Source organism: Pectinophora gossypiella, chromosome 8 (assembly GCF_024362695.1).
Source record: "Pectinophora gossypiella chromosome 8, ilPecGoss1.1, whole genome shotgun sequence".
NCBI lineage: Eukaryota > Metazoa > Arthropoda > Insecta > Lepidoptera > Gelechiidae > Pectinophora > Pectinophora gossypiella.
The window spans coordinates 11,978,856-12,003,471 of NC_065411.1; the positions used below are offsets into that span (position 1 = coordinate 11,978,856).

Below are 24,616 nucleotides of genomic sequence, written 5' to 3' on the forward strand. Positions count from 1 at the left end.
AAGTTGAGGAAATAAAGTGAATGGGCCAATCGCTAGCACTGTAAATCTGGAAGGTAAAATGTCGAAGAAAGGGGAAAGTAATTGAAAATTAGACTGATAACGAAGTTAAAGAAAGATGCTGGGACTGATAGCAAAACCAGTGAAAACTTTGACCAAGTGATTTAAAATTGGAAAAGAAGATTTAAATCGCCCGACAAAAACATTTTCACCAGTTTTACAGAATTAAGAAGATACATACCTAAATAATAGAAGCGGCATGCAAAGTGGTAGAGATACTGTTAAATAAATTGAGTGCAGCTTGTAGTAGTGGGAGTAGAGGACCTGACGAACAGGACAACCCTCGGCTCGGCTCCGATCGACCTCAAGCTAACCTACCTACTACTCAACCAAGCTCTCTGACTAAGTAAGTGCTCTCGACAACTTCTGATGGGAGTACTGTACGGCACAACATACGGTGAACGTGACACTAGATGAGATTGGATCAATTTGTTACTGATGGTACTAGAATTATTCACTATGCGGGTTCTAGGGTAGCTGTTACGCGACTGAACGCCTGTTGACAACGCACAATGCTGCAAGCGTCTTTCACCGTCTGACTAGTGTAATGTTAGCTGGGGGTGCTCCCTTGCAGCAGAGTGGACAGTTGGTTGTGTACTCGCGTGGTTAGTCGATTAGCCGTCACATGGACAATCATCTGTTATTAGGATTGTCATTCTGTCGTGAGTGTTGACTGCTGACAGACCCGAAGGTAAGCGTTTAGTAAATGTTGCAAGTTCAGTCTGTTCTGGATTGTCTGTTAGGTATTTTAATTGAAAATATTGAATACCTGAAACACCGTGACAAAGGCCCACAAGAGGGTATCAAAGTTTTTTCTGTCGCATTCCGTATCGCCATCGTCATCTTTCTCGCAGAATTTGCACCCGAAGAGGTTCATACCGAGGATGCTGAACGTTACCACGCAAGATTCAATTAGATTATACGGTCACTTCAAGAGTCTTTTCCACATATAAAGGAGGAAGTACAAAGATATATAAAAGGTGTTTACATAAATAAGATACGTATATCTATAATGATTGGTGATGATGTGCAGGTGTAAATAAATTGAGGTGGTGGAAAGCACAGAAGCGTGAAAGACTATGATATAATATACAATAATAGAAGAGAAAAGTTGTAGATAGTGTGGATAGTGGCAGTGTGTAGTGGGTCGAATGTATAATAGAGGTGACTCATATACATAGTTTAGTAAGGATTAGAAAAGAAAACAGGAGAAATCACTCACAGTTAAATAGTGCACAGGTTAAAGGATGCGGGTGTGACAGTTAAGTAGAAACATTCAGAATTTCATATTTTATGAAGAATCGAAGTCGAATAATTCTTCTTTGGCTACGAAAAAATGAAGAATTGATTAAGCAATCAAAGAGCGATTGCTTGAGAACATGAATTTGAACTACTATGGGTCAGATTCTACGGGGAAAAGACATCACAAATATAGAAATAAGGAGGAACAAAACAAATCTAATCAGGTTTAAGAAGATTATCAAGATCAGTAATGAAGAGAGATAGCTTTAATATTTTTAAGTAATACCTTTAATCGATCCAACGAAATTTTAAATGTATCAATATTTAATTTTATTATTTAAATATCTTTGTAATTTTATTCATTTAAGTTGTTCTAAATTAAGTTAAGCTTTAACTTAAAAACAGTACAAATAAAAATATGAAAATTAACGTAAATTAAAGTAGCAGTTACAATTTCCTTATTATCTTCGAGATAAAAATCCTTATCTTTTCTGTGTCAATTGATATCCATGCATTTTGCTCACTTTATTGATTTTTTATACTGTGTGAATATCTAACTTTGCAAAATTGAATGCTCTGTGAGTCAATTAAATAATTCTTTTGTTACGTATTGTGTAACTAATTACCTGAATATAAATATAAATAGGACGAGTAGCGAGAAGAAGACTGCGACATTATCCATAGTTCGTAGCATTACGAACAGCTGTCGGCGCAGGTTTGGCATGAACCGTACTAACTTCAGTATGCGCAGAAGTCGAAACGTGCGTAACACCGACAATCCAGAGCTTCCCGCTAGATCCTTCTCGTTGGCCATATTTTGGGCTAATTCGAAACCACTGTTGGAATAAATAAAATTTATTCAATAATATGTTTAAACCCGATTTTTAATTAATGGAAATTATAAAATAACTTTAGTTGTTGAATACAATGTCAGCAACACAACAGTCACCTTTGGCTGTATGAATATATTTTTAGAGCAGTAATTAACCCAAATTAAAGTATGTAATAGTTAAAACATTTTCAGTATGATAGTGAAACAGAAGTCGTAAAAGTGACCCCAATAAGAAAATTTATATGCAAATGAACGTACCTTAAAATTACAATTATACCGTCAAACACATTAAATCCGTTGGCGATGTATTTGAATGGTCCTTCCGAGATAACTTTAAGCAGCATTTCCACGGCAAATATCGCAGAGAATACAATATTACTGATTTCAACTATGACTGTCAATTCTTCGGGTTGGTTGTGGTATTCTATTCCCATTGATAGAGTGTTGATTAAAATAGCCAGTAAAATACCTGAAAGGGAAATTTTGCTTGTCTAAGTTTAGCCAGAGTTCTGCAAAAACTTTAATAAAAGTTAATTATATTCTATCAAGACTAAGGAAAACGTCATACCTTGTTGGAAATATTTGTGATTGGCGATGTTTTTGACGTGTTTTCTCAACCACGAGAAGAATTTGGATATTTTCTTCCAAAATGTTGAACAAGCGCTAGAGAAGCGACCTTTACTGTTTTCTCTAGCGATTGCTTCCGCTGTTAACAGTTCAGCGCAACACGAGAAGTCTTCTATTTCTAAGTTCTAAAAAATAACAGGAAATAAAACGCTTGCATTAAAGATTAAATATTACTCAGGTATGCTCACTGTTATAGTACTCGTAGCAACTTGATTATGTACCTGAAATAGTGTCGTAAAAACGAATACTTACTTTAGAGTCAGATTTCTCTTCTCCGGCTCGTTTGCTGATTCCTTTGGTTAGTTCTTCAAAGAAGGAGTCCAAAGCGACTTGTCCTGTTGGAAGAGCAGCGGAAAGAGCTCCAGATAACGCCAACAACTCCTGACAAGACATGGTGCCCCCTGCCGCTGCTCGCTCTTCAGCAGTGTCGCCTGCCGGCAGGTCGAATTCTATGCCCGAAATGTAAGTGTCACTATCTGATATTTAATAAAAAAGATATTGTTACGACGAAAGCACCTCAAAAGTATCAAATGGTGCTTGCGCATTATCTATAGGTTGAACGATGTAGTATCGTTGAATGAAATAATGTTTTTTAGATCTCAGCATATACAATTATAATAATTGATACTTTTGAAGTTGAAGAAAGTTTTCAAACAGATAAAAGATTTGATAAGTAATTTAGCCAGAACTGGGATAATTTTGAAAAGCCTCAACGTGATGTCCTAGTCTTGCATGTGAAGTATTGGAAGAGTGAAAGGGAAGGAAGATCAGATTGCACATGCCCGTCTAATAGCGTCGTCTAGATCTACCACTTCTAGACTCACCACTTTGGCTCTTAAGCCAGTCACGTTGACACAATGAATCTACAAATATTGATTTAATTTGTTACGAATTTGTATTATAAAGATAAAATAGAATTTTAAAAAAAGTCATTAGTAGAGCCTTTGAGAAAAATATAGGGGCAAAGCAAAAGATAAATGATGAACAGGATATTGCTTTTAAGTTAAATTAAGTGATATTGAAAATACTTTCGATGTTTTTGGCGTAAATTGATCATGAAATTAATTTGGTTTTCATGACTGGTGTCTTTGAAACTTTGAAGATTGTTTGTTAGATATTTACCTGTTTGAGTCATTTTCTCGGAAGAGCATACGTTGTGTGGGTGGGCCAAATGTGGAGCGTTTGGAGCGTGGAGTAGAACTGTGTCGCTGAACATTACCGACGACCTCCGGCGAGCCAGAGACGGCGGGGACAGAAGCGATAGATTCGATGCATTCTGTATAGACAACAAACATACTGTCATTGACGGTCCGTTAGGTAAATTGGTGAACTTATTCGATTTTATTTATTTATATTTTATTTTGGGAACTTACAGACCAATTGTTACTTTACTAAGTTACAATACCGAAATTGCTTCAGAGCAATAAGGTCGCCCATTTGTACTGTTGCTAAATTTTTGTGTGTTTTGTTTGTGTGCAATAAACTACATTTGATTTGATTTACTTTTATTGCTGATCTAATGCCTTTTCTTCTATGAAACTGGAAACGTATAAGAATTCATTCCGTAGATAAAGTTAAAGTTCCCAGAAGTGAAAATTTCCTAACATTTTTTACCTGGGGGTTAAAAAGGCCACATCGAAGCAATTCGTCTAAAAAGCAATATTGCAATTTGACATTTGCGCATATGAAAGTAAGTGCGCAGTGCACACAAATGTCAAATAGCAATATTGCTTTCTTAGATGAATTGCTTCGATGGGGCATTTTAACCCATGAAGAAAAAAAAATGCTCCACAAAATTTAGTTCAGTCAATTATTATAATTATTGAGGCGTTAAATTGTTTGTCCTAAACAAAGTTGGATCATTACGACGGGAAAGTTATAGTAATCAGTAGAGTGGATAATTTGGGTATATCGATCCGTCCAGTATAATTTGTTAAATATTTAATTTATGGAATTACTTTAATACAAGGTGCCTTTCATAATGGAATATCACTCCTGATAGAAACTACAAACATTGTTTATTTTAACGCAGACATATTGATTGTCGAAAAATAACATAAAAACATAACATAAGCTCGCCACTATATCCCAATTCGGGTAGTCAGAGGTAAATCCATTGCATGATGAACTAAGTACCAACATTTCACCGAACTGATTGACGAACTTACAATATATTTTAGCTGTGTATGATTATGGAGATTAGCACAGTGTTTTTTAAAATATTTGAAGACTAAGACTGATTTTCATTAAAATCATTCATCCTTATGTTGTGGATATACCACCAATACGCCCTAACCGTTTTGTCTCTTTTTTTGATGCGAACAGCAAAAGATTGGAACTGCCTGTCGTCGCCTGTTTTTCCAACTCGTTATAATCTGAGAGCCTTTAAAGTGACTAGGCATTTGCTAGGTAAGCGCGATCACATCGTCAGTTACCATCAGGTGAGATTGTGGTCAAACTCGGGTCTATATTATTAAAACATATACAGGGTGTTAGTGACATCGTAACGAATACTGAGAGGGATGATTCATCTGATTATTCTGAGTTAATATCAAGTGGAATTTTCCATCGCAAAAGTATAGAATTGAAAATAATTTAAAAAAACTAAAAAAAAAAACATGAATTTTGCGACGGAAAATTCCACTTGATTATAACTCAGAATCATGGTCTGAATCAACCCCCTCAGTATTCGTTACGATGTCACTAACACCCAGTATATATATCACCAACCAGCATTATTCCATTGATGGACACAGAGTTCTCACATGGTGTGCCACTCGGTTCAACTCAATGGTCAGTCATCAGTGATCAGTCCTCATACTTCTTTTCCCACAGATGATTTATAAGTAAAATGTCTAGGAGGAACTTTTTTTGACTATACAGTCCGCGGAGGTCCGTGTTGTTCTATGTGACTATATATTGGTTTGGTTACTATAGTAACATTATAAATCAATCAAAACATCACTGTCTTAACTATTCGCTCCTAATGTTTTTTGGCACTTGGAAATATTGTTTTACCAGGTGATTCTAAACTACATATCGTGGCTGACTTTGAAAACTGACGTATCTGCAATTTTTTGATAAAATAATTTGTGTCTTATTGACAATTGCAAAAGGTGTAAATCAGATTCGCCAAAAAATTCGACCTCACCGACGAAATGTTGAGTCCGAACTGGAAAAGACCACTTACAGCGATTTAAAATTTTTTTTATCGACTAATTGATGCTAATTGTAAATTCTTACTATTACCATAGAATAAGGAATAATACTACGTATAGAACAGCAACTCTCCGCTCCTCACCAGCATCTGACATAGGTTTACCTCCCCCCCTCCTTCGAAGATAGTTTAGACTTCAATCGCATCGTCACACACACAGATTCGCGTGTACGATAACGTCCATGTGTGATGTCTGTGTAAAACGAGGCAACGAGACGAAACGAGAGGTTGTATGAAGTATCCGGGGTATGCTGTTACTACTATTTCTTTAAGGCAATCCTTGAAATCTATGGTAGGAATACCCCTTCCTGCAATTGAAGAGATCGTTTATTATTCTAACAACAATGAGTCATAACAGTTCTGTTTATATAAAGCTGATTTGTTATTGCAATGTATTGCGTTGATGATAGATTGATATAATATTTTGATGAGAATGAATCACAATGTGCGTGAGTTGTTGATCCATTATATCCACAACTGGTATTATGATCATTTCCAACGTGATGGATGACTTTAAAAGCTGTTTGTGCTTTATGAATTTCGATTACGTAATGTAATGTAATGTGTTAAGTTTGGTTCATTGTTGTTGTATACGTGTATGAGTTGTGAAAATTTCCCTCGTTTCCAACTGTATTACGCGACGTTCAACCTTCAACAAAATAGGAAGATATTTGATTTTGAAGATAACTTGAATAGGGATCTAATTTAATGAATATCGTATTTCTAAGAATCGTCTTCACAAAACTTGGGAGACATGACTTTTGGTATACTCTCGTGAAATAATTATAGCTATTTATACTTTACTTTGACTCTGATGATGTAAGCAGTGTGATGAGTTTATTAATCACACATGCCTTGAGAAAATAAAATAATATTTTCTCTTTTTCGTACACCTCAATCATCTCATCAGAATAAATTACATCTATTTACATATCTACAGCTACAAATAATCATCTTCACACTCCAGCTACTCAGTAGCTATAGGTATTCTTGCGCTACCGAGATATTACCCACCTCTAAATCGGCGGCGGAGAGCGAAGGCACGCGCAACAGGCTGGGCCGGCTGAGGGGCTCCTCTCCCCCTTCCTCACCCCCCTTTGCCCCCGTCTGCAAACAATACACTCTAGAGTCGCTGCTATACCGCCGAGATTGCTTTACGGGACAATGTCTTGTATCAAGTCGTCTTTGATAGCTTTGAGTGTTTTAGTTTGGTGTTGTAACCTGTCTTGTAAATGTTGTTGTCTAATATTATGTTTTGTTTTTAGAAGCTTCCTTTTTAACTTCTAATGTCTGCTTTCTATGAAACCTTGGGTTAGTAAGTCAACTCATTCGCCAAAGTTTATAAGTTGGCATCATTGACTGTGTGATGGGATATCTTTACGGGCGGTCCAAGGAAAGGAAGGAGAAAGCTCATATAGATAATAAAAACGACAGCTAGGTAAGTAACTGGTCGTCTATAGAGTAGCTAAAATCAACATCATCACTAATTTAAGAGCCACGCTCTTGTCTCTTCTCATCATATCATCTTCCATGCTACTCAAATAAAATAGCATACAAATAAAATAGCCCAATGGTATTCAAACTTATACTGGGGCAGCTCTAAATGTGTACATCCCGAAAACACGGAAGTGGCTTTGTGATGGTTAGCGAATATTTCATCATTGTCCTTGAGATGATACCATGTTTTGACGTTGTTGGTTCAAGCCCGTATTCCGGAATAACAAATAGTGATATTGTGTATCTCCACTGGGTCTCAGCCTGTGTTTACACTGATTGGTATTTATGAGTTCTGTAAGACGATTCGGGTAATTCGTGTTCCTTTCGGTTTGTTTACGCTGAGGTAACTTAATATCGAAAGGTATTCCTTATAATAATTGGAGAAAATAATTTGGGAAAAACAACGACAACATGTTTTTCATCAACAAGACGTTGCTTTTTGTTTGTCTGTTATTCTTTTATTACTGAAATTTTAACATAGCCTAGTTAGCCTGATCGATTTTCCCAATTTATTAATTTACATATAAATTGCTTTACTTGAACCTATACGTAGTAAAGAGAACGCGAGTATTAGCATTAAATATTTAGCCGGAGAAATGGGGAGCGCTGAGGGCCCTCTCCCGGCCTATCTCACTAGGTCACCATGCAAAAGAAACAGAATGTATGCAGTTGAATAAAAGGTATCTGAGCTGCTTGCATAAGCAATTTGTTGTCGGCAACCGAACCCCAAATAATTAATTTCCCGCTGGTGGCGCTACTATGGTGTCTCAGTTATACAGGGTCCTGACTCTTACTTGTGGATGAACGCGCGGGCAACAAGGGTGGTGCTGCTTCGGTCTGTTTGCTGGAAGCTGAAGGGTCTCTCGGCTCGTCCTCCACCGCACTTGAGCGCGCTGGTAGCGGTACACCCTATAACATACCAAATCATTTTATAGGCTGTATATAACACTGCGCATATTGTGACGTAAGGTAGCTCTTTAATAATGGTGATATATTTATCGAAATGGGTAAAGCGTCTTGTTTATAACACAGATTAAGGATGCTTCTTCACCTGCATATTATGTCAGCCAGGGAGGAAAACCGAGCGTTACAGTGCGCAACCTGTGTGTAGCATGCGCTTGTGATGTAATGTTACACAGTCGAGCATTACATATAACGATACAATCTGTAATAATCTTGATACAACTTGTTACGTCAATGGCCAATGTTCATGTAATGTAGGTAATGCTCGAAATACTCTTCTTTTTAAAAGAAATCTAAGTACTGCAAAAAACTTCACAAGATAAATGAGATTTTTAATTTTAAAAAAGTTCAAGGCTTTTAAATTGTAGGTGAGGGTAAACTCTCGGAAGTTTTCACTCAGCCAAGTTGCCGGTTGGTGTCGTTGCACATCGTACGAAAGTCTGCTAATTAAACTCTTGCCTCCTTGAGAAACTTGGGTTAGCTTACCTAAAGTGATACGTTAAGTCACAACTCGCTTAAATAAGGAAAAAAATGAAAGGATGTTTGTGTATTATTTTATGTACATTTTTAGCGTGGCACTGCTTCTGGGCACAGGCCTCCCCTCAACCAACCGGAGGAGGTAAGGAGTGTGGTAGTTTTGTGTCAGCCGGAACCATAGACAAGCTATTTAGCTTATGTATGATTCAAATCAAATGACTGATTCATTTCCCATCAGTAAAAAAATCACCATTTTATACCACTGATTTCATTAATTTATGCTTCAATTCCGGCCAAATATGCAATAATGCCATCTGCGGCAAATCTACAATATGTACGTCAACAAAAAAAAATCGCTTCAATAATATGATAAATAAATAAGATAATGTGTATTTACCGGATTTTCTTAGCCATTCTTCTTTTAAATCTTCTCCAGAGATGTGCGACGTATTTGACAATCTCAGCATAACACGTAGCTGGTTCACTATTGTTGGTGGACGAAGCCAGGGTTGACGATGAGGTGAACCGAGCCCGCTCTGCCCGCATTCTCTCCATCTCACGCTTCTTTGTCTCACTGAACTGAGTCGCTATCACGACTAGGCACAGGTTAATCATGAAAAACGACCCAATCTACAAATTATATTAGACCAATAAAATAAATCTATACGAATAAATCCTAAATATTATTATAGATCGAATAATAAACAAAGAAGACAAAGACTTACCACAATGAGGAGAACAAAGTAAATCCAATCCCAGAAACTGTGTGCGTCTTGTACATAATACATTATGTCCGTCCATCCCTCTAGAGATATTACCTACAAATTAACAAATCAGTGAACAAACCACGTGCAAAACTTCAGAATAATGCAGAACAATGCTTCAGTAGCAAATTAAAGATTTAAAATAAGCCCATAAAAAGAAGTTACGTTTGCAGCGTAAAATGGAAATTGCTCGCAAAGTTGATGAAGATAATAATAGAATTCAATTTTTGTTCTTTAAATTTCATATAAGTAAGTTGAGCTTACCAAGAAGATAGCGACCCACGCGAGCCCGATATTATCAAAGGAGATCGTTCCTTGAAAAGGGTTGGAGCCCCTTTGAGTGCAGTTAGTGTAGTATTGGTTCCAGTTAACACATGATGTGTTGGTGGGAATGTTGTAGGAGTATGGTTTGGCAGTCTCGTTGCAGACCAGCGGGCCGTATCGGTACGGTGGGAAGTCTCCACATAGGTGCATCCCGCTATCTTCTGGGGTCGTGCAGATATAGTCCAGCTCTTTCGAGAACTCGTAGTAGAATGATATGCTGCGGGAGAAATATCAATGAAATTGACAATCCTAAGATTTAATTGGCAAGTAACACATTAATCCTTAATCCTAATAATGTTCCTCAGGCAGATTGAACATGTTAACATGGAACAATGATAGAACTACGATGGCATCTATATTACGACAACATGAACACATGAAGCAATAAAGAAAATACTTTTTAGAATATTCCATGTTACCAAAGATATTTGAACAAATAAAACAATGTTAGCCAGTCCCTTTTATGAAAAATATTACGGTAAACTATTTCAATTTAGTGTGAAGGTTGGAGCCGTAATAGGGTCTTGACTGGACATTTCGCTACCCTTATTTCCCAACGGCTTTTAGCAAAATAAAAAATAAAAAAAAATAGGTTATTGTCTAGTCATGAAGTTTCTTCGGGTCGAATATTATTTCAACAAAATTATTTTTTTATCTCACGATGTTTTTCAGAATATCTGAACGAATAGACGTCAGAAAAAGCATTTATGAAGCTACAGCTAGGTCATGCTGTTGTATTGACATTCACTAACACAAAATATATACATGTCTCATGCAAATACGTGCTGAACTGGAAGCAGAGTCGAAAGGGTGTTTTAATGGACCGAATCAATTAGGCGGCCCAATCAATAGAAGTGGCAGTAAAAGGTGGCTCGGTAAGCCAGGTATTGAACAAGATTAACGTTTCGCCAGTGGCCGCGGGTCGTTATCGTTTAACGACAGCCGGTGTTGAGGCCGGCGCCGGAACAAGCCGCCGTAACCCGGGTCATTTAGGGCTGCTCGTTGCCCTGTTCCTTTGATAGTCGCCATAAGGGCTTTATTGAGGTCTCCAACTCAAAAAGCTAAATGTATCTTCAATATTTTTATCGTAGACGCCCATGGCATACAGGAAGTCTTTTGCTTAACCAAATAATGTGATCGTTGCTTATTATTATTTAAGTAGCCTTGCAATGCTAGTTGAGAAAATGAAAAGTTTTAACACAAATGATAGATGACCGAAATTTAATGAATACAGCAAAAAGCACATTTGACGAGTATCTTAGTTTAGTTGGGAATTCAATTATAGTGAGTGAATTTAATCCTCGTTAGGCTGTTAGTTCGAATGTTATTTCCAGTGTTATTAATTAATTTGTTGTTGATTGAAATGGTAGAGTTGATAGTACAAATGTCAAAGGTGTTCCAGTTTATTTTGATAGAGTAATTTGTGCGTAACCTACTTATTAAAATTTTGTTGAAAATAGATAGATTTTGAAGAAATAGAAACTGAGTTGGATATTTGTGATTGTTAAGGGTAGTGAACGTATAAGAAACATTCGAAATATTTGAGAGGAAGTCAATAGATCTACCCATTTGTTTGTTAAGACAAACTGGCAGTTCGGAACCAATAACATTGACACTGAAGGAGACAACGACTAAAGAGGTAATTTATAACTAGAAGCGTCTATCAAACTGCCAGTTCGTAGGGAAGCAAATACGATAGCACGCCCGGACGGCGGACGCGGAAGGTACACGAAACAACCAGATCTGAAATTCTTAATAGAAACACATTAATTTTGATCGCAAATCCTTACGAGTTCACTCTGACGCGCACTCTGTACCATTCAGACAGGTCTCTGGAACATAAATTTTGAATGCGGTGACGGGTGTCATGTGCCTAACTATAGTTTTATTAGTAAACGTAAGACTAGAAATGTGGTTCGTGTAACTTTACTCTGGAAATTTATTAAATTACAATTTGTACTTTACAGTATAAAATAAATGTACCACATTTCTAACCTTTTAGAATGTAGCTGAGCTCTATGTTCTAAACTATAATGTTAGGTAGTTCTGTCTATGACTCGCTATCCATGGTTCTTGTATTCTAAAGTGGTATTATTCTACTTTGAACTATGTTTCAGTTGATTATGTATAGAATCATGGAAGGCAGTAAAGATGTTCAATTAGTAAAAGTTACATCTTTACTAAGCCTTCGAATAATTCTTCATGCGTGTATTGTTTTCGCATGTGAGTATTGACAGAATGCAATATTAACGTGTGTCATTAGTAAGCTGATTAATTTTTGAACATGCGCGCTTCACAAAATGTTGATAACAGCGAGAACATAATGCAACGTTGAGATATAAAATGTTAAATGATGTAGAGCAGTCATGTATGTGCTCGTTCGGGATGTAAGCGTTAAATATTGCATGCAGTCAACGGTAGCAATGGGACGTGCCGCTAAGACGAGCGCTCTCGAGCAAATGGAACAAAATGAAAAAGTCATTTTGGCTGCCATTTCTGCCACAAAATTCTAAAACTTTAGGTAAATTTCTGCATCATATTTCTTTCTGAATTTCAATTAAGCTCTTTTAATATTAACGCTTACTTTATGAACTTGTAACGAAAAACTGTCCCGTAATTTAATTTATTCTTCCTCACGCGATTGTCACAAAAGACAATTTAATTTTCTTAATCATGACCTAAATCATGTGAAGAAGAATTTTCATGTTAATGAATATTAAACGATGATAACCGATAAAGTTACATACTTGGGCCGAAGCACGTTTGGTGGTAGCACAAGTTCACAACGCTGCCTTAGTATTCCTTCCCAAAGCTGGACTCCGACTATGCCGAATATGAAAAACACGAAGAAACACAGCAGGAGGACATTTCCAAGCATCGGCAACGTGTCGAGAAGCAACATCACCAGGATCCGCATACCTGTTGAAATAAACACTTTAAGTTACACACATTAAAACATTTTTATAGGTCAATAAAATAGACAGATGACTAAATATTATATCCGTTGACCTGCCTTTAAAACAATATCACCGTACGAGCACCGTTACTTTCGTGCAGTTAATCGGTCGTGGCATTCGATATAACGAACCTATAATCCACGGGATTTAAACAATCGAAAACACGACAACTAATTATTGAAAAAGGGAGGTTCAATATAAAAGTCGGGTCTATCATCGGCAATTTGTCGTAGAGCTTTGTGAATTTATGTTGTGCTGTGTTGAGGTTTCGAATCACGCGAGCTATCAGATGCATTTCAATTAATTCACACTACGTTTGTACAGGATTAGCGCTTTGGTACGCGCTCAATATACCGTTTTTCAGGTCACATTATTACATGTCTGGTGTAAAATGTAAGTATATATAAAAACTACGTTGTAAATCAAAATTTCCATTTTAACGATATAAAAAGGCAAGCAGTGCGGGGACGATAAATTGTGGGTGAGGCAAATTAGTGTCGATGTATGTCTACCACAAACGCGGCTCGATTAAATTTGTGGCGGGTAGCATTGTGTGGGTTGTTTGCGAGCGCTACTGGGATGAAGCGAAACTTCGACGGCGACAGCCAATGTCTTTTGTTTGCAACGCTCCACGTTTTGGATGTCTGAAAGCTGACGGCCCATTCTCTGATTTATTAGACTTCAATGTTGCTCTTGGCTCTATAATATATAACAGTGTTGAACGCAACTTTCACATAGTAACCGGTTTCCCAACTATTCACGTTCCATGTCGTTCGGTAAATATGCATGACGTGAAAGTAGAAATAAATTTTATGACATCCAGTGTAGTACTGAAATAACTTGTTGATCGCTCTGACGTAAGCGGTGAACTTTAAACTAAAGCCGTAGGTTTTAATATATAAAAAATACATATTAGGTATTACAGGCTATGTTTAACCTTTTATACAAAGTTTTATATCTAAGAAATAAAGCGTTTACTAATGAAAGCCTGGCACGAACATAGTTTTAATCCGATACGGGAAGCATTTTTCTCTGAAAGTTCCGCTTTTAATTTAGATTCATATCACAAAGGCAGATATTTGCATTTTTATTGCTTTTCCAAATCTATTTCACTAAATATCTAGACATAATTAATATGCATAATTAATATTAAGATTATGTCAATACGTATGATTGAGCATGTGAACATAATTATAATATTGAGTTGGCGGCAGCCTTATCACAAGAAAGCAAGTCACTGGAATATGAAACGATGTCAAATAGCATTTTAATCTCGCTCCGTAGGTTTTCCGTTACGAAATTCGGTCGTAGATGTTCGTCTGAGGTGGGGAACGTCGGCTGGGTTACTTGTTGCTCGCATCGATCGCGTCGCGACCCACGCCCGCTATTTACACACGCTTAATTTATATAAGTGCCTCATTGATAGCCCAGATTTGTCAACAAAAAGAGCACTTATCGATTTAACCTGATTCGAAAACCGTTATGAGCAACTAAAATAGTAATCGATATTTAATTACCTGTAGTTTCGAGTATGTTTCGAAAGGCTTTGCCAGAAATGTGTGCGTTTAAATGAACGTTATATAAAACTAGAACGAACTCTCTTAAAATAGATTTTATATTACAGCTGTACTAATACAAAATTTTAGAATATAGCATGAATCTATACTTTACAATGAAAAAAGATAAATCTGCCCACTCGCTATTCATATTTCCCGGTATTGTCCGTGATTGCAACGTTCTCGTATCGGCCTTTTTGACGTCAAGCCGGGGTTTTGAGCCGATCCCGAGGCCAGGTCCAATTAGGTCAAGGTCTTGCCCTACTGTAAGTGCTGGGAACATGTTTACCTACATTTGTTTAAGCCGTTTTTCCTTAATGCTTATTATCCCGAGCTTATTATTAAAGTCGATTAAAGGAGTTAGAGGAGTAGTTATACCTTGTCTTTTTAGAGTTCTTACTTAGGTACTTGTTGTGGTTCTGTTGACTACATTAGGAATAAGGTAAATACATTTACTCGTATTTTATCCGGCCATGTAGTTAATGCCATCTGCGGCAAATCTACAAACGCATACTCGTAAGAGTAGACTAGTGTCTTTGGACTGTCTTCTATTTGAGTTATTTATTAAAGACTTGTAGCCCCCAATAGGATGCGATTGTGAGTTTATGTGAATTTAATTTATTATCACGCATATATTTGGGATATATGCATGATACTATGTTATGTGTTGTCGTAATATTAAAACCTCAAATTATTCTACGTAATGCGTAAAGAAAACTTTACTTAGTAAAAAAAATGTCCCCATACAAATTTTCTAATTCATTCCTTTTAATGATGTATGCTTTAGCGAAATTAATTTTGTCGCGTTAATTAATTCGTCGTCGAGTCAGAGTGCCAGATCATTTTCCCCAAGTGGAACAATCGGTAATGAAATTAAAGAGAACAGATTCAAATATAGGTTCCTTGTTAAAATAATCTTAAGGAAAAAGATTACCTTATATTTTTTTAATTAAGTCAGGGGGCTTTTGCGGCTCGATATAAAGAAATACTAGAAATACCTTGACACCAAGGTCGGTCGAGGTCGGTCATTGTTGTCACACGAGAGAAGAAGAATCAAGTCTGAACAAAGTTGAAATTAAGTGGCATGGACTGGACATCACTGTCAATATTATATCTGATATTAATTTTAAAGAAAATGTAAGAATATCCTGAATATCCAACAAAGAAGGCCTTTCTAGATAATAATATAAAAGGGTCGTGAAGCAAAGATATCTCGTTTACAGTCGGATGAATAAAACATAAAATAAAATACCGTGTTATTTATCATAAACAAATCCCATCTGACACACATATCGTTGCCTTTATGAAAAAAAAAAATGTATTTTTGACGAGACTCGTTTCTCATGCATTAAGAAAAAACTTTTTGATCACTTCGACACTGGCAGAATGATCGTTCTCCTAGGCAACCCATTGCCACAACTTAAAAAAAAACTTTTCACACGCAGACCGTTGGATTTACTTCAAAGTTTAAAATTAAGTAAGTATATCTGGGGGTTTAAAAAGCCATATCAAAGCAACTCATCCCAGAAAGCAATATTGCAATTGTATGGATTTTAAAAGTATGACCATATAAAAGTAAGTGCGCAGTGTAAACTTGTGACAATAGCAATTTCACTTTTTAAGATTAATTGGTTCAATGTAGCCTGTCTGCAAGCAATGGAGGACTTTCTAGACGACGTTCATCAAACAAAATTCAGATGGAGCTCTGTACAGTTATCCCTTCGTTTAGGCGATTCTCACACTGCCCAGCATCATGCTGCACGTTGCGTGTCGACGCACCTACGCGCATACCTGCGGAAGTGCAGATCTGCATCATCGTGCGGGTTTTTTACGCACTCACACGCATAGGGGCGTTTTGTAGATTAACCACGGCGGCTCTCAATTCATTCAGCTGTTCCAAAACTACGCGCGGCATTGTGGGATTCGGTGTGCCATACCTTGCGTCTCGTCCCGCACCTACACGTTTCTCCGCGGGGGTGCATGTTTCTCCGCTTGTATGCGCGTGACCGCATGAACGCGCGTGGATGCATTTTCTGTGTGGTAGACTGTGCGTGTTTTCTATACAAACGGAGATACTTACAAGCAACGGAAGAACACGCATCCACGCGCTACGCTGCATCATGCGGGCCAGTGTGAGAATCGCCTTAACCATCTAATTTCACGGATAACAGACATGCATCTTTTGTCTTTATTTTTGGGTATAAATTATGACCCTTGTTATTACACCCAGGCAGAATACATCTTCCATCCGTTATTATTCTGATAAAAATAAAGAGAAGAAATAAAGAAGAGTATAGCAGGCACAACATAATTCTATACGTATCTGATCCAAATATCAAACAACGATTATTTTTAAATATGCCTCGCCTTTGTATTCTATTTTTGAATAATTATGTTGACGCCCCGATGAGAAAATAGGTGATTATCACGTTAAATCTGAACAGCGCCATCTATATATTTTTTGGGGAACATTGCCTGGACAAATCTCTCATTTCTATTTATCTTTGGCTACCTCAATTATTTAAAATGTGAGGACAGAGAAGGCCGACCCCAAGTAAATGCGAGCCTAGGGTAAGGAAGATGTTGATGACGATTAACATAAAATGTTTCTCCATATTTTTTTTTGTAATAGATATATAATTATATCAGCGTATATATTACTAATATCGTAATTGGTTCCCCTATGCTTTTTAGTCTAATTGGCGTCTTATCAAATTATTTTGCCTGAATGAATCCTTGGGGCTTTCAGATAAGGACCTTCGCAGGTAGCGGTATGAAGGTCCGTGTCTATTATAATATACGTATAATAGAAATGTACACCTAATTTGTTGGTGCTCGCATTCTCTGCTCCCCTAACGATAAATTACCAACATAATTAGTTGATTACGTATCACCAAATGAACTGAGGTAATCTTATGTACAAATAGACTTAGGTGTTTTTGTTTTATATACGCTTTCATCAAAAAGTAAAGAGGTTTCCTCTGTTTTTTCTTTTCAGATACCATTAGTTCGATGCCCGTCCATTTAGGAAGTTGCACGAACATAGATTATCATTAATTGTAAGAAAAAAATCACGTGAGGGGAGCTTTAAGAAAATAATAATAATATATTTAGCAAGTTCTTTCACCCTCAGGTTGCCTGAAAGGAATTGCTATTTAGCAATAAGGCCGCCGATTGTGCTTCTCTTGTCACTTTTGTAATTGTTTTTATTGTTGGGTGAATATGTGCAATAAAGCGTTTTTGTATTGTATTGTAATTTAAGTCGTAAAGTAAGACGCGGCTTTTTCAAAGTTTACACGAGACTAAACAAAGCATAAAGACGCATTTTGTTGAATATTCAAGTATAATAAAATTATAATTTAAGATAACGTATATTATAATCACATTACGCAAAAGTAAGTAAACTATTTTTAATAGATCGATACGTGATTAAATGTTAAATAGGGTAAAAAGACGTTTTTATTTTTATTAGATCATCAATTTGTACGATTTGGACATCGTTTCAGATGATAAAAACTAAATTATCTTTAATTAAATATTTATGTATATTAAAAAAAGACGTTATATTAAATTATTAATTTCAAGCGACCACATTACATGTACATGCCAAATGTTAATGCCACAAAGTTCAAAATTGTATGGTATAGATATCCCTTGAAATTGTAATCTTTTGTCATAAAAAAAAGATTTACAACAACTCCACTTATCTGAGATGAAAGGAAAACACGGCGAGTAAACCTATTTACTTGGAAACAGCCGTGCTACAATGTTCGACCAACCCAGGTTTGAATTAGTCCCTTGATTTAACCTATTTTGCTACGAGTGGGTACCTAAATCTAATTCCAGGCTAGGTACGAGGTAAAATAAATAAAAATTGTGAAGTTTATTTACTTCACTTTGGTCCCAGACTCGAGGAAGTTTAGAAAATTTCGTGTCCCACAATGATCCCAAGACTTCTAGCGAAGCCATCACGCAACAGATGTGGGACCACTATGGTTTAGACTTTTATAAATGAGAAAATGGTGCTAATTCCTGCAGACGCCATCTAATTTTATTTTAAGTTACACCTGTCATTTTCTTATCCGCTGAAAAAGAAAGGGACAGGTCCCTTTCAACAGGCATAAAATGTATGGAACACACGTCAATTTTAACCAGACATCTAAAACAACACATCGGTCAATAACCCGACAGAGTTAAGTAGACAGCATGTCAAACGGATTACATACCAGCGAGATGCCTTTTTTATTCTATTCATTCGTTTTAAAATTAACTTGTTGACAATCATCCGTCCCTTTCCTTTTCGGCGGATAAGAAAATGACGGGTATAAATTAAAATAAAATTAGGAGGTGTCTGCAGGAATCGGGGCCAATATACCTATATTATAAACCTACTACCGTAATTGGCTATTAGGGCAGGCAAAAGAGTTACTAGGGCTCCCCGAGTGCCGAGTGTTCCGGGCAGCCCTCGGCGGAGGGGGAGGCGCTTAACGCGCTCCCATGGGCGCTGGGCCCTAAAGGGCATCCGCCGGCGGGGACGCGGTTGTGTGCAATTGCGTTCCCGTATCCCCGCCACACGGCGGCAAGGAGGAACACCGTTGGGTTTTAGTGGGTATACCGGGTGGCGACACCCGGGGAGTCCCACATAACCACGTCGCCCCCCCGGGCGGCGTGGTATACGTAACGCATTTCCCAACGTTAATAAAAAAAAAGTCAAAAGAGTTACAAGACAACGTCTTACTACTAGCAGATAGATAGATAAAATACTTTATTGAGCATAATACATACAAGATACATTAAACAAAGACAATAGATACTGAGAGTCCCGTCCGAGTCAGTTTTTTTTTATTTAAATTTTCTCTTTGTGCGTTTCCCTAAGCACGGGTAAGTGCTATAAAAACAAAAATCAACAGATACAGATAGGCACAACAGGCGGCCTTATTGCTCAAGCAGAAATTTCTTCCAGGCAACCTTTCGGTACAGGAAAATTTATTAATTCATTAGCAGCCATTTGGTACCGGTGTTTTAATAAAATTTGCGGAAAATATTTTCACGTATGCTGGTTGACTTGGCCATTATAGACGGCTCACCACCTATCACGTTGGTCTAACAGGAAGCTCGGTAAGGCGTGGGTACTTAGTTCATCATGCGATGAAAGTACCTTTGTCTAAGTATCCCAATTGCTAATATAGTCGTAAGCGTATATTATGTAACATTATACTTACTTGGTATCCTGTTAATTGCCCTCAATGGTCGCAATACTCTTATGGTCCTGATTGCGGATAGGTTTATATTCTCCACGTTCAATGCATATTCAAGGGCCCTGTGAAAAAATAGTGTTTAATTTATTCAAAAATCGTCTGTTACGGCTAATGCATTTTGTTAATAAGTCATCATACCAGGTAGAGAGATGAAAATCCTGGCAGTTGGGTAGGCTACTAGCCGAAATGCCTCTACCGATATGCAATGAAACAGCGTGTTGGAGTACCGTATATACCCCCTCCGGTCGATTGAGGGGAAGCCTGAGTACATCACTCAGGGACGTTTGATACAGACTACTTGTGTTTATTTACTCACACCTTCAGATTAAAAGTAAACACAAAAAGAAAACAAAAGCGCATTGCGGATGAATAAACTTCGTTACAATTCCAATACGAGTCCATATTTGTTTTTCAACAGGACACGTAAATAAATACGTTAGCGCATTAACAGTTTGTTTTTATTCGATTCGCTGGTTTGAAAAGCTTTCAGAGGGTTTCTTTACTTATTTGAATTTTGCGGGATCACTCATAAAAAGAGATTGTATAACTTACCCTGCCATTACGATGAAAAAATCTAATCTATTCCATGAATCGGCGAGATATGTGCCGTGTCCGTAAACACCCATAGCTACCATTTTGATCGTCATTTCTACAGTGAAAAATGCGAAGATTACGTCGTCGAAAACCTGCAAATTAATAAAGATCGTAAGGTTTCTAAAATTACAATGAAGTCGAAGAAGAAGAGATAACAATTTTCGCGCGCAATCAAAAACAAAAGAATGTCAAAATTCTTTTTAAACGGCGATCAAAACTGTTTGCGGCCATTTGCATTGAAATTGAATCTTTTTCTTTTCGAATGATTTACGATGTCTCCAATGGGCATTCCAATTTTAAAAACTGGATTTATAGCATTTTTGGTAAGAGTTCTTTGAATATTATTTTATGATTGGGCTGAAAAGAGTCTGCATACCTGTAGTATCTTGCATCTATTGGTAACGCACTGGTCGTCGACGCAGGGCTGGTACATCCCCAAGGTCACGCAGTTCAGCAGTATCACCAACATTGATATTCTTTCAAACCATGTGCATAGTGGTTAAGGAAATAATTGGAAAAACATAGAAACACTTAGAAAATATAGTTAGAGAAAAAACTTATAGATTAATAAATTCCTGTTGTAGCAGGAAAAAACATTATGTACCTTACATTAAACAAAGAGTAAAACCATTCAACGCCACGTGTTATTGAGGAAGTCTCTATCATCTCCCTAGCATTATCCCGTTTTTCACAGGGCTTACCTAACCTGAAGATTTGTCAGCTCCAGGTTTTTACTGAAGCGACTGCCTGTCTGACCTTCCAACCCGCGACGGGAAAACCGGCCCAATACAGGCTAGAAAAGATAAAAGCTAGGTCACATTCCTCCGATGTTTTCCTTCACCGCTGAGCACGTAATTATAATTTATGGTATATTGGGGAAATCTCTCACAACAAAATAAAAAATAAATAAGGAAAACAGTATGATAGATTTGCCTCGTGGCAATGGAATCTCAAGAGATACTTTATCGATGCTTGAGTGGAATCACGTAATCGATTTTAAGGTCTCAAAGACGGTGTCGATTTCTTAGGTATTAATAACATCAATATTGTGAGAGCACTCATCTTTCCGATTTATGATGGAGAAGCACTAAACATTCTGAATTATCGAGCAAATCTGCCACGAAGCTGTAAAATATAATAATAACCTATTAGTACAAATATTGAATGAATTTAATCCCTACAAGCTTTTATTGACATCTTTCCACTTTGAGTACAACCGCAATTTATGGGACAATAATATTTTTTGGCATGCCAAAAGAACAAATAAGTATGTTTCTACAATTATCAAACAATTTGTTGAACGAATATGCAAACAAAAAATACATTCAGAAATCGTCAAATAAGGTGAGATAAGAAATGATACAATTAGTCATACTATATTTATCTATTTTGAATGTAATATGTATATTAAACACGTCGCCTTGACGTAATTTGTTATTATATTCGATTATATTCAGACGCATCAAAGCATTTTCGCGAAGGCGGCGCCGGCGCGGCGTAGTCGATACCTGTAGCGGGACAACTACGCATTTTCGTAGATGCTACGTCTCGTAGCAGCCGCTCCATCAAGTTACTCGTATCTATTTATCAACCATGTTATTTCTGTTGTTCTAAGATTTTTTTCTTTTTTATTCTGCTCAAATGAGGCGTATTGTTGTAGACATAATACAAGTATATATTCTACCAAGTAATGTAGTCAGCTTTACTATGTAACAAATAGGCCTACTTGATATGCTGCCAACAACAGCAGTAAGTATATTATTATGGGCACAAAACTTAGGTTCTGTTATATTTCACAGTAATAGATTTTAGTTAGCTAAAACAATGATGTGTGTCGTTAGCAGAATGTTGAAGGATTTTTAAATAATACGTGCAAATATGAGTATCTTTTCTTTTTAATGGTACTTATAAGATGCGTAAATCTATAGTCTAGACATTTTAACATTGGAAAATTATAAAAAAATGACGATGATGATGATTGTCTGTATGATATATACAGACAAACTCAAATGTTGATTCTCCAGTTCAGCCACGTGTCAATAACTATATACATTTTTATTGAGGATTGAAATTCTAAATGTTTGTGTATTCGGAACACATTTGAAACGTAATAAATCTTCTTTTCTCATGTGGGTTATAAGATCAATGACTGACCTTATCAACTTAGGTGTCAGGGCTACTATTGAGGCAGGAAAGGCCCCTGACATTTCTTGTGTAACGATTACATGCTTGTACCATATTTCAGTCTTGATGGCAACACTGTCGAAAAATGACACTCAGATTTCTACCAGAAAAATGTCATGTTTGTTTATTTTTTTTCAATAGAAAAATAAGTTATTTAAAGCAATATCTCTTTGATTATCCCACAAGTAAATCCCCAATCCATCAAGTCTACACGAGTAAATAGTAGCTGGGACTGACTGTATAATGCATGTATTAGGCTGAATTGTTCGTCGACAGTTATAAGACATTTTTCTATAAATGGCAACACAAGAATGGGGTTGTCAAATCGGACGGATTGATACACGCTCTCTTGCGTTGGGGACCTTGACGACATCGGACGTGTTTACCAAGTTAAGTGTTATTTTCTTGATACCAGAATAAATAAGTGTGATTACTGTTCTTCCGTATTTTTACTACACATGCGAATTGAATTCTAAATCCATAAGCGTAAGTATTACACCTAAAATTAGGAGGTCATTTCACTTGGTCATCGATATTTTACTATGGGTCGATACGTGAATAAGTTAAAAAACAATTACCTTATCAATTTGTTTTCCCGAAGTTTCGGCCGCTTTGCAGCGAGCATTGGATATTTCACTAATAAAAGTTGTCAGACTTTACACAAATACATTTATGTGGAGGTTGTTTGAGGAGACGTTTTCCTCAACTGCATTGAAATGTGTGTAAATCAGTCATGGTAATCGCGCTAAGTCAATAGTTTGGCTGTCGACGTGAAAAGCGATTGACTGGAACGTGATGGATGGCCCTAACTCGCGAAATATGGTACAAAAGATAAAAACTTCCACAAAAAATGCCCACCGAAAATATGTTCGAAGTTATGAAACACTCAGGGCCTTCTTCTCGTAGATATGGAGTGAAACAAATAACACAAGTTTGACAAATTGTACGAAAGCAAGCGTACTTTTGCAATTACTTAGTCAGAAGAGCAAAATCAGAACTTTATTAATCAAAATGAATTATCAAATTAATAATTTTTGAAATGGAAAGTCGCACTTATTGTTGCCAATGAGGGACTTTCTAGGTTATGTTCCCCAAAAATAATATAGATGGCGCTGTCGAAATTTGACGTGATAATTACCTATTTTCTCATTACTCGAGTACATAATTATACAAAAATCCAATGTAATGGCATAAGCATATATAAAAATAATTGTTGCCTAATATTTGGATCACATTATTAGAATCACGTTGCTACCTACATTGCTTCTCTTTATTTTGATCAGAATATTAATGTGTGGAAAATGTAATTGCGCCCGGGTGTAATAAAAAGGGTGACCATTTATACCTAAAAACAAAAATATAAAAGATGCACGTCTGTTATCCATGATACAAGAAAATTAAATGAAGCAAAATCTTTATAGCGTCATTTTTATTGTTTTTAAGGAATGTAACCTCGAAAGTCTCTCATTTTGGTAGACACAAACTTAATTTTATTTTAGTAGACAGTGCTAAAATAGTCCCCTCCTTCATTAACACTAAGTGGAAAAAAGTGACAGAGGTAGTTTTAGAACTGTGAAACTTATATAAAATTAAGTTTGCGTGTTTGTGTTTGACATTCGTCCTCTATTACATGACTTATGCGCAGCTGGTGAGAAGTAGGTAATTATACTACCTATATATACTATATATATTTATACTCTGCCTACCCTTTAGAGGATTGAGAGGCACGGGCGTATCCATAGGCGTGGGCGTGATGCTATGTTGTTTGTAATATCATGTAACGTTTTACGGTCACGAGCATTAATATGTATACACTTTGGTACCATGTCACATTAACTTTTTTGACAAATTGGATTGCAAGTCTCACTAAATGTCAAATATGTTAGTGCGACAGAGTCCTAAAGTGGGTACATTATATTGCTCATGACTGTACCTATTAAAGAATATGACAATGTGGTGAATGAAATTTGATTAAGTATTCTGTTTTTGTGAAAAATCTGTCATCATACGTCAATTTGCGTTATCTATTCGAGCCGTATCTGTGGTTCTTCCTTTTTATATCTATAC

The 24,616-nt window shown here is 36.7% G+C and overlaps 2 protein-coding genes across 4 annotated transcripts in view; one reads left to right on the plus strand and one right to left on the minus strand.

The window, feature by feature from the left end:
* The window catches only part of LOC126368647 (voltage-dependent T-type calcium channel subunit alpha-1G-like), a 32,961-nt gene extending 12,113 nt beyond the window's left edge, over nt 1-20,848 (minus strand). For 2 of the 3 annotated variants that reach the window (XM_050012721.1, XM_050012722.1), the window contains exons 1-15: nt 20,742-20,848; nt 20,324-20,457; nt 19,736-19,833; nt 12,748-12,919; nt 9,941-10,217; nt 9,638-9,730; nt 9,310-9,542; nt 8,267-8,381; nt 6,990-7,082; nt 3,881-4,034; nt 3,011-3,207; nt 2,700-2,883; nt 2,390-2,600; nt 1,926-2,135; nt 827-944 (exon numbers count right to left, since the gene is read on the minus strand). In XM_050012721.1, coding sequence (XP_049868678.1) covers nt 827-944; nt 1,926-2,135; nt 2,390-2,600; nt 2,700-2,883; nt 3,011-3,207; nt 3,881-4,034; nt 6,990-7,082; nt 8,267-8,381; nt 9,310-9,542; nt 9,638-9,730; nt 9,941-10,217; nt 12,748-12,919; nt 19,736-19,833; nt 20,324-20,457; nt 20,742-20,834 — 2,382 coding nt within the window. In that variant the 5' untranslated portion in view covers nt 20,835-20,848. The remainder of the gene's footprint in view (nt 1-826; nt 945-1,925; nt 2,136-2,389; nt 2,601-2,699; nt 2,884-3,010; nt 3,208-3,880; nt 4,035-6,989; nt 7,083-8,266; nt 8,382-9,309; nt 9,543-9,637; nt 9,731-9,940; nt 10,218-12,747; nt 12,920-19,735; nt 19,834-20,323; nt 20,458-20,741) is intronic. The other variant, XM_050012720.1, reaches the window with a different exon arrangement.
* LOC126368653 (uncharacterized) overlaps nt 1-24,616 on the plus strand; it is a 338,846-nt gene that overhangs the window by 284,303 nt on the left and 29,927 nt on the right. The window lies entirely within an intron of this gene.